Here is a 12640-nt window from a genome sequence, read left to right as displayed (position 1 = left end):
AGTCAGGCACAATCAACGTGTCTGAATTCTCCTAGGGACAGTTGGGGAGCCCCTATTATCAAAGTGACCTGAACATCAGTAAGTACAAGATGGAGAAAACACTAACCAAAGTTTCCTTTAAAGATAAAAATAGAATAGGAAAAAATTTCAGACTCACAAAACCATTTCATATGCAAATGGACATCAGCAATTAATAAATACCTATACTTTATTTGCCTGAAGCAGATGTGACATTATTGTAAAAGACGATTTAATCACGGATCAAGCAAAATGAGATGCTTGTTAGTAGAAGCTCGGAGGCAACACAGTTAGTCCATCAAATTAGTGAACTCTGTACCTTCTCCTATGAATGGGAGGTCTCCTGACAACATCCCCCAGAACTCGCAATGAACTGAAAATGAATGGTGGAAGAGGTCAGTGTTGAGGTGAAACAAATGGATACAAACGCATGAAGCACACAGACATCACAGGGTTGGGGGAGACACAAGCCACTCAGAGAAACAGGACAGGAAGGCAGGGAACGAGAGAGTGTGGCAGAGGAGACAAACCACAAAGGCCTGATGGCCGGACAATTTCTGGGGAGGGTTACTCTGCTTCCTCCTTGCTCCAAAGAGTTAATCAGATGACAAGGAATGAGGTTTATTAAATTATAAAAGGATTTTTAAAAAGCCATCTAAAGCTTTCAAAGGGTTTTCTTAAGACTTTAAAATTCAGGTTATATAATATGCAGACAAGGCTACAAGCATCAAACTCATTCAAGTCCTTCCCTCATCACCAGAGGCACTGGGGCGGTCATGCGAGGGGACTACCAAGGCCAGGCTCACATAGGAGAGGCCATGATATTACACGGGCTGCACACATGAGCAATTAGGTGATAGGGTTCTAGTCTTCGCTTAGTCTTAAGAGCACCATGTAATCTGGGACAAATCACTCAGTCTGAGCTTTAATTTCCTCATCTGAGCTACAGGATCCACAGTCAAGCCAGCTCTGAAATCAAAGTCACGGCAAAAGGACCCATAGTGGGTTATAAAGAAAAAGGGATTGTGTTTAAAACCAACCCCCGTTTCTGGATGCTGTTAGCATCTCTGACAGTATGTCAAGAGACTGCTTTTGCTTCAGGAAGGGAATTCTAGCTATAGGGATCATTCCCTACATCCTGACTTATTTTTTTTTTAACTGGTGTGAATGCTTTTTTTAAAATATAGTGTGAATAAAGCTGGGAAGGAAAACTTTTAGAAACGGCTTTTTATACAATCCATGCTTTCAAATGTACATAAAAACTACCCAGCAGAAAAAGCAACTGCTGATTTTTAAGGGCAGCATCCTGAACTCTACCAGAGAGTAATATGGAATCACAGAAAGAGCACTAACTAGGAGAGGAGGAACCTAGTTACGGGTAAGCGGTATCAACCACCTGCACCTGTCTCATCGGTGAACCTGCAGACGATGCCACCGGACTCGGGGAGAGGACTGGAAAATCACGGGGACAGTCTGCTGTGAAACAAGTCTGAGAAGAGCAGCACAGGAGCCAAGTGTATGGCATCGCTGTGATCTCCACGAAGGCAGGGACTGCAGCTCGTTCACCTGTGTCCCCAGAACCTAGAAATGCCTGGCATGGGGCTGGCGCTCAGCATGTGTTGGCTGGATAAAAGAATAAATGAGGGGGCGAGTGCCGTCAGAGTCCACGTACCTACAGCTCTGAAATCAGAGCCACGTTATGAGGAGGCAGATCAGCGAATTAAAAAGAGAAAGAGCCATAACCGCTCCAGGTGAGCCTGTCACATCACCTGTGTGTTCGCACCATCAGCCTGCTCCCTCGGCTGCCTCTCTTCAGCTGGAGAGTAGTTGGAAGGAAGCACAACTTGGTACGTACAGCAGGAATCATGGCACTTGGTCGTTCGACTGCAAGCCGTCTACTTAAATTCCTGGCAGCAGCCTATGGTCAGAGGCCAACTCCAAACTACCTCCTGCCAGCCTGCCTCCGCAAGGAAGGCCTGACACGCGGTCACATATACGCACGCCCCCCAGAACTGGAGGATACGTGGAGAAATACCAACCATCCAATGATAGCGAATGATTCGTAGGCTTGCTTACTGATTAAATAATCATTCAGACTCCGTCCAAACTTTCTGCATTAGAAATGGACTGCAATTTCTGGGAAGCACTCTGAAAACAGATGGTGTAGGGGCACCTGGGTGGCTCAGTGGGTTAAAGCCTCTGCCTTCGGCTCAGGTCATGATCTCAGGATCCTGGGATCGAGTCCCGCATTGGGCTCTCTGCTCAGCAGGGAGCCTGCTTCCCCCTCTCTCTTTGCCTGCTTCTCTATTTGTGATCTCTGTCTATCAAATAAATAAATAAAATCTTATAAAAAAAAAAGAAAACAGATGGTGTTGAGGCTAAGACCTCATGTTTGCTTTTTAATTCAAAGTCGACAAGACACTATTCCCTTCCACAAGTTTTTATCTATAAATGTTATTAACAGATCTGGCCTGAATGACTGTTAGCATTTATTAAACACCCGCCACGTAACAGGCCTATTTCACTTGCAATACTTATTCTTCCAAATACTCTGAAAGGAAGGTATTTTACAGATGAGAAAATTAAAGCTCAGAGGGGTCAAGTACCTTGCCCAAGCTTATCTACATAGTGAATTACTGAGCTAGGGTTTGAACCCAGGTTCTCCTGAATCCAAAGCCCATCTGCTTTCTTCCGTACCATGGTGTCTCCTAAGTTCTTTTACCACGACAACACAAAATCACAGAATCAACGCAAGCGGACATCGAGAAACAAAACCAACAGCCCTGCCGGGTCCACCTCACCTGCGTTGGTTCATTTCTGCATCGCTGGCCGCGTTCTTCCCAGGACCCCAGCTGTGCCTCCGGAAAGGGGACAGGGAGCGCATGGAGCTCCTCAGCACAGAGCAGTTCGCGGGCACCTCCGTGATGCTGTCCATTTCCTCCTCCTCCATCTCACCTGAGCCGGCAGCTTCACCCTCGCTCTCTCGACCCTCAGCTCCCACGCCATGGCTGTAGAAGCCGTCAAGACCCTGCTGATCTCTGGACCTGTTCAAATTTGAAATCTGGGGGAGGGACACATCACTGCCGTGAGAAGAATGTCGATCCAGGGAAGCAGTGTCATCGGTGGACGAACTGGATCCGGTGATGTCACAGACCAGCGGCTCTTCCTCCGGCTGTCAAAGAAAGAAAACACCTACAGTTGGAAAGGGCATGGGGGCATGGCCTCATTACTGCCGACCCAGCAGTGGCTTCACAGTGGCTGCAGAGTGAGCAGGATGGGCAAGATCACAGTTGGCATCAAACAGGTGTTTTCTTTTTGAAAGGACAGTCCCAGTCAGATTCAAAGAGTTCCCGATGAAGGGGTGGTCGAGGTCTGTACTCTCTCTACCCTCTTACTGGAGGTAGGTACACAGATCATTCCTTTCTTTCTTTCTTTCTTTCTTTCTTTCTTTCCTTTTTTAAAAGATTATTTATTTATTTGTTTGACAGACAGAGCTCACAAGTAGGCAGAGAGGCAGGCAGAGAGAGAGAGAAGGAAGCAGGCCCCCTGCTGAGCAGAGAGCCCGATGCAGGGCCGATCCCAGGAGCCTGGGATCATGACCTGAGCCTAAGGCAGAGGCTTTAACCCACTGAGCCACCCAGGCACCCCCAGACCATTCCTTTCTTACAGGGGAAAAACATCTAACCCAGGTTCAGGTCAGTTCCACAGGCCAATACCACCAACTGAAACAAAGAGAACCCTTATGTATCCGGGGCTTCTGTATGAAAACTCTAAATCCATATACTATTAGGTTTAATTCCACCCCCCCAAAGCTTTAACTAAAAACAAGGTTGTCTGTTTGGCAGCCATGATGTCGTCCTGAAGTTAATATTCCCAAAGGAAGTCTGTAACTGTTCTAAGAGGTCTTTTGAAAACCATAGAATAGCTTATGAGCCTACCTAAAATCTGCCACAAATGCCCACATTCTGGCCTTGAATGCCTACTTGGAAGAAATCTGTTCCTTTTCTCATTTCACTAGGGACTAGCAGTATCATCGACCCAAATTACATATAAAATAATCAATCCTGGCAATGGAGTCTTGAGCACGTGATGAGGTTCTTTCCCTGGCCAGTGTCAAGGGCTTAAGAGAAATAGTCCAATTCTGATTCCCGGTAGCCCGACGTTCTGTTTGCTACATACACCAGAGCACAGAGTGTAACAAAGCAGAGTGTAACAGAGGGAGAGATAAGCATCCTGAGACTCGAAGGATGAATTTATCCAGAAGATAAGTACAAACATCGAGAAGATGCATGATCGCGGTCTCAGATCGCACTGAACTGTCTTAACATCTTATTTATTTATTTATTTATTTATTTATTTTTAAAGATTTTATTTACTTATTAGAGAGATAGAGAGAGACCACAAGTAGGCAGAGCAGCAGGCGGAGGAAGAGGGAGAAGCAGGCTCTCTGCTGAGCAGGGAGCCTGATGTGGGGCTTGATCCCAGAACTCTGGGATCATGACCTGAGCCGAAGGCAGCTGCTTAACCAACTGAGCCACCCAAGTGCCCCCTGTCTTAACATCTTTATTGTGTTCTTCCAGGAAAGGGAGCAGGGACTAGGGAAAGGCATTCTGTGGTTTATTTTTCCTCCTTCACAGTATTTTCCCAATTAGCCAGTCTACTCAAAGTTTTAATTAAGAGTGAAGAAACTTATAGTTCTTTGAGAAAGATTTTAAAAATTATGAAAACTAATGAGTCTTTAGGCTTTGGAACAGAAAGTAAGACCTATTCTCTAGAAGGAGAGTATTTTCAAATGTTTATATTAACACTTCAAAATCATTCTCTACAACTTTTGGGCTGAATATCTTCCAGCTTATAGGAATTTTTTTCTACTCTGTGGCAGAAAATGAAATCTTTAAAAAAAAAGCATCTGCCTTCAATTGCTCTTGAAATGATGTGTGACGGATGAGACGAAAAGGGAGATGTGGGGGTCATCGGGACCCAGACTGACTCTCGGGCCCTCCTCGTACACAGACATTGAGCAGGGAGCAAGACGTGAACTCAGGTGGATTCTAACTAAAACTGCCCTTCTGTTCCTCTCATCATCTTTAAAAAACCCTGCGGGGGCAGGGCAGGCACCTGGGTGGCTCAGTCAGCTAAGCATCTGCCTTTGGGCCATAGGCACCCCAATGTTCATAGCAGCAACATCCACAACAGCCAAACTGTGGAATGAGCTGAGATGCCCTTCAACAGACGAAGGGTTAAAGAAGATGTGGTTCACATACACAATGGAATATTACTCAGCCATCAGAAAGGATGAATAGCCAACTTTTGCATCAACATGGACAGGACTGGAGATTATGCTGAGTGAAATAAGTCAAGTAGAGGAAGTCTGTTATCATATGGTTTCACTTATATGTGGAAGGTAAGGACTAGCATGGAGGACATTAGGAGAAGGAAGGGAAAAACGAAGGAGGGTGGAAATCGGAGGGGCAGACTATCCATGAGAGACTAAGGACTCGGAGAGACAAACTGAGGGTTTTAGGTGGGAGGGAGTGGGGAGCTGGGTTGGCCCAGTGATAGGTAATAAGGACGGCACAGGCTGCATGGAGCACTGGGTGTTATACGTAAACAATGACCCTTGGAACACTACGTCAAAAACTAATGATGTACTGTATGGTGAACTAACACAACACAGTAAAAAATATTTTTAAAAAAGTTGGGGGGAGCGCCTGGGTGGCTCAGTGGGTTAAAGCCTCTGCCTTCAGCTCAGGTCATGATCCCAGGGTCCTGGGATCGAGCCCCTCATCAGGCCCTCTGCTCAGTGGGGAGCCTGCTTCCTCCTCTCTCTGCCTACTTGTGATCTCTGTCAACTAAATAAATGAAATCTTTTAAAAAAAGCCTCTGCCTTCAGCTCAGGTCATGACGCCAGGATCCTGGGACCAAGCTGAGCCCCATGTTATCAGGCTCCTTGCTCATCAGGAAGTCTGCTTCTCCCTCGTCCTCTGCCCCTCCCCTCCCATGCTCTTTCTCTCCGCCCCCCTTCAAATGAATACTTTAAAAAAATCTCTTTAAAAAAAAAAAGCCTCTGCAAGGACGAGATCTCGAAGCCCTGTGTTCCCTACACTGGGCCACACTGTAAAATTAAATGATGCTTTAACCAAGTAGATTGTAAAATCGGGTAGGTAATATTTTAAAATAAACTCAACTGTTCTTTTTAAGTTACTGAGGGCTAACCTGCGCATCTTAGAGTGTTCAATCATGGAGCTGCTCTCCAGAGAGAGGAACAATGTAGATGGTCGCAAATACTGACTACAGGATGTCTTGGCTTTCTCAGTGTGTCCTCCCCTCAAATGTAATTGGTTACGACTAGATCATACAACATGAGGAAGGCCCCTAATTCCTACAGGAGCTGTGTCCTTGCGTGAAGAGGAGAGACATGGGGAGAGGCAAAGGGAGGTAGAGCTTGAGGCCACGGAGTGCTGGCCAGCAGCAGAGGCTTCGACAGGAGCCGGGGAGAGATTCTCCCTCAGAGCCTCCCGAGGGAAAGCTGCTGCCCCTCTGGTACATGGACTGTAGGCCCTCCTGTCACCCAAACCGTGAAAGAATACATTTTCGTTGTTACATGCCACCAAATTTGTGGTAATTGGTGATAGCAGTCCTAGGAAACTATACACGCACCCTCAAGCTGCTTTGTTTTTAATTCTCAGAAGAGTACCAAGGGACAAAGAGAAGGGCCGTGTAAAGCAAAATGCATGACGGGCTTATTGTCAAACACACAAGCTAGGCTTTGAAGGAAATGAAAAGGAGTTCAAGTTTCCATTTGGCTATTTATCCTATATTCTCACAAACTGGGGCTTCCCGATGAGGAAATGATGTGCAGACGACAGAAGAGGTCCTTCCTCTTGATTTGGCACCTAATGGCCTTACGGGGGCACAGCCTTGAAAGACCACCTGTTATCTCTCTGGTACTTTACTCATCTGAGACTTAACAAGCAAACAAGCATCCACCCTTTTGTAAGACATTAAAACAAGATGGGAAAATTATTGTTGGCCTGTTTGTGCACATTTTGAGGAAGGAATCTGTCTAGCATATATCTGCGACACAGTGTTGATCCCGGTGTGTGCTAGGACACTTCCTAGTGTTCAACAGTTATGAGCTTGTAGTTATTACTTGGAAAAGGGAAAACCAGGACAAACTCAATAATTGAGGTCAGTCTTCCTTCCTAAATATTGGAGGTGAATGGTTTTTCTTTAATGCTGGATTAAATCTAAAGAAGGCTCTGAATTACTTTTGCCCAAGACTTATGTGTTCTCAAAAGAATTTCCCAGCTTCATCATGTCTTTTATGCTACCCTGGCAGAAAAGAAAGTAGTCAGGGGTGTAATAAAAAATTAAACCCAGAACATGGTCCCAGTCTTTCTACTGCTACGCATCTGTCTACTGGATAAGCCACTTTCTCAATTTGTCTACCAAGATGATGGATCTTTCCATCGGAAGAGGCTAGACCTTAATGTCAAGCAAGGTACTGTCTATTTTCATCATGAATAGAGGGAACAAGTGGGTTTTTTAAGCGTCTGATTTTTTTTCCCCCCAGTATTCCCTTCCGGTCTCTGAACTAATTAACTTATTAATAATAAGTTCTTAAAGATATCTGCCAAATAAAGAAATACAAGAAGCGATACTTTCACCATTGTCCCCCTCCTCACAGAAAGTAGCAGGTTTGGGGATGCTGTTTTTCCATTTGTAAACCAGAAGAGGAAAAATTATGGCTTCTGTCACATAACAGAATGTTCCATGCCTAATATTTGAAGCCATTCTTAAACAGTTTTTGAATTATATGTTGGGTCTTTCTTTGGAGAAGTCTTTTCTCTTAAAATGTCTGCTAATAAGGGCGTCTGGGTGGCTCAGTAGGTTAAAGCCTCTACCTTCAGCTCAGGTCATGATCCCGGGGTCCTGGAATAGACCCTGTGTTGGGCTCCCTGCTCAGCGGGGAGTATGCATCTCCCCTTCTTTCTCTGCCTACGTACGTGTGATCTCTGTCTGTCAAATAAATAAATAAAATCTAAAAAAAAAAGTCTGCTAATTAAATGACTTTCAGAGACTTATATTAGTCCTGATTATCTGCAGAAAAGGTGCCAGTGTAGTTTTTCTTCCCTTAAAGGCAGATGACCAGAATATAATTCTTTGCTAAATACAAATTTTTTTATTTTCTATTTCCCTTAAGATGTAGTACTGGGAATGGGTTAAGGTAGAGAAGGAAGAGAGATGCAGAAAGTAGACACAGGAGAGGAGGGGTGGCTGGGAGTTGTGCTTGTTTGTGCCAAAGTGAGTGCCCTGGGAGGAAGACAGTGGAGTCTAGAGCTGAGACTGACACATGAGCCCTTCCTCCCGTGAGCTGTCCTGAATGGTTTTCCTCCTGCATATGGGAGGATGGAAACACACACAAAACCTATCGTGGCTACCAACAGCTTCTTTTTCCTTACAGTTTATGCTATCTTGAAAATCTGCAAACGGTGATCAGCCTTACAAAGATCTCTAGGAGTCAAAGAGAAAGCCTGCAAAAAATGGGCCTAGTGAGTAATACAGAGGCTTGTCCACAAGCTCCAGCCCCTATCCGACAGCTTGGACTCTGGGGGCAGTGACCCAAGGATACTGTTTTGCTTAATTTAAGGTAAAATAAACTAGGGAAACTGATATTACAAAATAATGATATAAATAAAAGTTAACGAGAAAGGCTAAATTAAGTGCTGCTGCTGTCTACATAAAGCTGGGGAAACTATGACTGTTACTTGGGCATATAGGCAGCACGACTATTCCATAAATATGATTAACGATTATTTACTGGATACTTGCCACGGGGGAGGGGGCTCTGCACTAAGTGATTTAGATGTATTTGTTCTTTTCACATTTGACTTAGTAGGTATTATTCTCATTTGATACACGAGACAACTGAGGTCCAGTGAGGCTACATAATAAGATTCTAATTTAACTGGTCTGGGGTAAGGGCCAGATTCTTTTTCTTCTTCTTAGAGCTCTCCAGATGATTCTAAATACAGCTAGGACTCAGTCCCATTATTACATATGACAGATCTGTGATAAAAATGTTTTAAAAAGTTAAGATGGACTCCAGTCCTACATGTAAAAGCCAAAATTATAAATGTCCTAAAAAAAGACATCTTGACAGGGGGCAGACAAATCAGTAACAGGACAGGACACAGGTAGCAACAGCCATAAAAAAATGGATGTATTATACTTCACCTAAATTCTAAACATTTAGTACAACAACACATGTTTATGAAAGCAAATAGGGAAGCCATGCACAGCAAGAAAATATTTGCAAAACATAATCTAATGAAGTACTGGTATCCAGGATACCATATACAATTCCTACTTTTCAACAACAAAAAGACAAACAAATCAATTTTTTTTTTAATTGCCAAGAAATGTGAACACACACTCCACAAAGGACGATATGCAAGTGGCCAATAAACACACGAGAATGTGTTTACCGTTATCGCTGGTTGTCAAGGAAATGTAAATCAAAACGGTCATGAGCTACCACTACACACACACCAGAAATGCTCAAGTTAAAACAATTATACATGTTGATAAGAGCACAGAGCAACCAAAATTCTCATACACTGCTGGTGAGAATGTAAAATGATACAACTGCTGTGGAAAAAGGTCTGGCCACTTTTTATAAGACTAAACTTATACTTGCCATATGATCCATCAGTTTCACTCATCTACCCAGTAGAAATAATAACATTCATATTCTGTTTGTATGAGGCTCTGAAATAAAGAGAACTAACCTGAGATGGGAAAAAATTGGAACAGTTGTTGCCTCCAGGGGACTGAAGAGAAGACAGACTGAAAAGGGGCATAACCAAACTCCCCAAAGTGAAGGTAACAGCCTGATTCTTATGGAGGTTTGGATTATAAGGATGAATGGATTTGTTAAAAGTCGCCGAGGTACAGCTATAATGGAAAACAGTATGTAGGTTCCTCAAAAAATTAAAACTAGAACTGTTCTCTAGAATCTAACAATGTCCTACTTCTAGGTATGTATCCAAAGGAAATAAAGCCACTGTCTTGAAGAGGTACCTGCACTCCCGTGTTCTCAGCATCAAGACGTGGAAGCAGCTTACGCATCACAGACAGCTGAACAGGTAAAGTAAATGTTACTCAGAATTTAAAAAAAAAAAAGAAGAAGAAGAAGAAGAAGGAAACCCCGCCATTTGCAACAACACGGATGGACCCTGAGGGCATCACGCTAGGTGAAATAAGCCAAAGACGACTTTTACATGATGTCACTTCTATATGGAAACCACAAATGGCAACTCTGAGCAACAGAGAGTGGAACAGGGCTTCCCCAGAGGGTGGGGGAAATGGGGAGATGTTAGTCGAAGGGACCAAGCTCTCAGTCAGGAGATGAATCAATTCTGAAGACCCAACGGACGGCATGACGACCACGATTACTAACGATGCACTGTGGACCTGAAGTCTGCTAGGACAGTGAATCTCACGTGTTCTTACCATCTGCACAGAGGTAACTCTGTGAGGTGACAGACACTTCCGGCCTGATTGTGATAAGCATTTCACAACTTGTCTATCAAAGCATCATCTTGTACATTTAAATATGCACAATTTTTATCTGCTATAACTCATAAAGCCGAGGGAAAAGTCACTCAACTGTGCCTTTCACTGTGTGGAGAATTTATAACAAACAAAAAACAACTCTATTAACACATACTGAATCTAAGTATTCAGGGGTCAAAGTGGATTGTTACCTGTAACTTGCTTAAAAATGCATCAAAGTTAGATGCACTAACTGGTGAGTAGAGAAAGGAAGGACAGTTGCACAGGTGTGTAACAAAGCAAGGGTATGACGTTAAGGGTGGAATCCAGGAGGTGGGTGCTCACTGCACGGCTCTTCCAACTTCCCTGGATGCTGCAGCATTTTCTTAATAAAGTGTTGGGGGAAAATGCCCGACTGGCTCTCTTAACCAAGAATCACATCAGATTGATAATGTATAGGTATAGAAAGAAGAGTGAACATTATGTAACATAAGTATATATATATATAAAAACAACTACACACTTTCTATTACCACACCCGAAGGAATGTTTAATATTGCTAAAATACTAGTCCTTTAATTTTTAATAACTTATTCATTAAATATTTATGAATTGTTGTCTATGATACAGAAGGCACTCTGTCACGTGCCTTTGGCAAATAACAGCTCATGTTTTAAATATGTAATATGTCCCAACTGTTTAATCCATTTGTGTGCGATAATTTGTCTAAGAATCTTAAGCATGTGACAGTGAGCTGCTTCACAGTTCTGAAATTATAGTAAGTTTCAATACTTGTGCATAAATAATAAAGTTTTTTGAATTTGGGTTCTGTAAGTATAACTACTTTTATCCCTGAAAGGCTAAAAACTTTTTGGCTTGGTGACCAAGTACTTGAGAGCGAACTAGCTTAAGAAAGGAAGTGTGCTTCCTTAAGACTTAACATCTTAGGGGAGTTTCTCTGATTTTCTCAACTGTGGATACATTTTACAGCCTGGAGAAAAAAACAAGGTATGAGTGCTTTATCTAATTCTCCTTGGGAAAAAAGCAACTATCAATATTTTCGTGGACTTCAATTAACCTTTTGGATAATAGGGTAGCTGAGATTATGTATTTTATGATCATTCTTTCTTTGCTAGTGCCAAGAAAAAGTCCAAGATTTCTTACTATTTTAAAAACATAACCTAGGGGTACTTGGGGTGGCTCAGTTGGTTAAGTGTCTGCTTTCACCTCAGGTCATGATCTTGGGGTCCTGGGATCGAGCCCCTCACTGGCCCCCCTGCTCAGCGGTGAAGCCTGCTTCTCCCTCTCCACCCAACTCGTATGCTCTCTCTCAAGTAAAATAAATAAAATCTTTTTAAAAAAATCTAAATTTTATGCTGTTGATCTATGGAGAAGATGACGACCTTAGAACTAGCAAACATTCAGGAGAATAATCAGGAAGCTCCTCTCACCCGAGTCCTATTTACTGGAAGGCAGGCTGGACGGAAACTGAAGGGTAAGGCAAAGGGTTTGTGACCAACACTGCAGGCTCAAGAGACCTCTATGAGGCCAGAGTGTGTGTGTGTCACACACACACACACACACACACACACACACACACGGCTGTAGGAAGTGACCTAACGCACTACTCATGGTTCGCAGAGAATAATGTTGTGATGCCTTGCCCAGAGATGATTTTTTAGAGACAGGAGAGGGGAAGGCACTCCAGGACAGGGTGATGCTTCACAGCACACACTGTGTGGCTGTCCACTGAGGCAGCCGGGGAGGGACACCACCCTGCTTCTGTGTAAATCACTGGCTAGTAAAGCAGGTGTCTGGAGATCGAGACAGGGAAGAGATAGTAGAGTCAGGCCTACGTAGAGTCAGGACTGTGACTTACCAGCTGACTAATCTGGATGACACCTCTCTACCAGTCAAAGCCGCATTCCCTCAGGAGTTTAATGAGGATAAAACCACCCACCTCACAGGGTGGTGGGGAGCTCGAAATGAGATCACATACATTATAAGAAACTCGGGTCAGTGTTGAGTACATAGTAACCACTTGGTTAAGTATTAGCCTGTC

At 43.5% G+C, this 12640-nt stretch overlaps 1 protein-coding gene across 7 annotated transcripts in view; it reads right to left on the bottom strand.

Moving 5' to 3' along the window:
* The window catches only part of AKAP13 (A-kinase anchoring protein 13), a 119969-nt gene that overhangs the window by 82249 nt on the left and 25080 nt on the right, over window positions 1–12640 (bottom strand). For 5 of the 7 annotated variants that reach the window (XM_082736028.1, XM_082736029.1, XM_082736030.1 and 2 more), the window contains exons 4-5: window positions 2820–3190; window positions 338–391 (exon numbers count right to left, since the gene is read on the bottom strand). In XM_082736028.1, the coding sequence (XP_082592154.1) occupies window positions 338–391; window positions 2820–3190 (425 nt within the window). The remainder of the gene's footprint in view (window positions 1–337; window positions 392–2819; window positions 3191–12640) is intronic. The other 2 variants (XM_082736033.1, XM_082736034.1) reach the window with 1 other exon arrangement.

This window comes from Mustela nivalis (assembly GCF_964662115.1).
Source record: "Mustela nivalis genome assembly, chromosome: 6".
NCBI classification, from domain to species: domain Eukaryota; kingdom Metazoa; phylum Chordata; class Mammalia; order Carnivora; family Mustelidae; genus Mustela; species Mustela nivalis.
The sequence above is the reverse complement of the archived record's forward strand: the minus strand, read 5'-3'. Positions and strand labels throughout refer to the sequence as shown.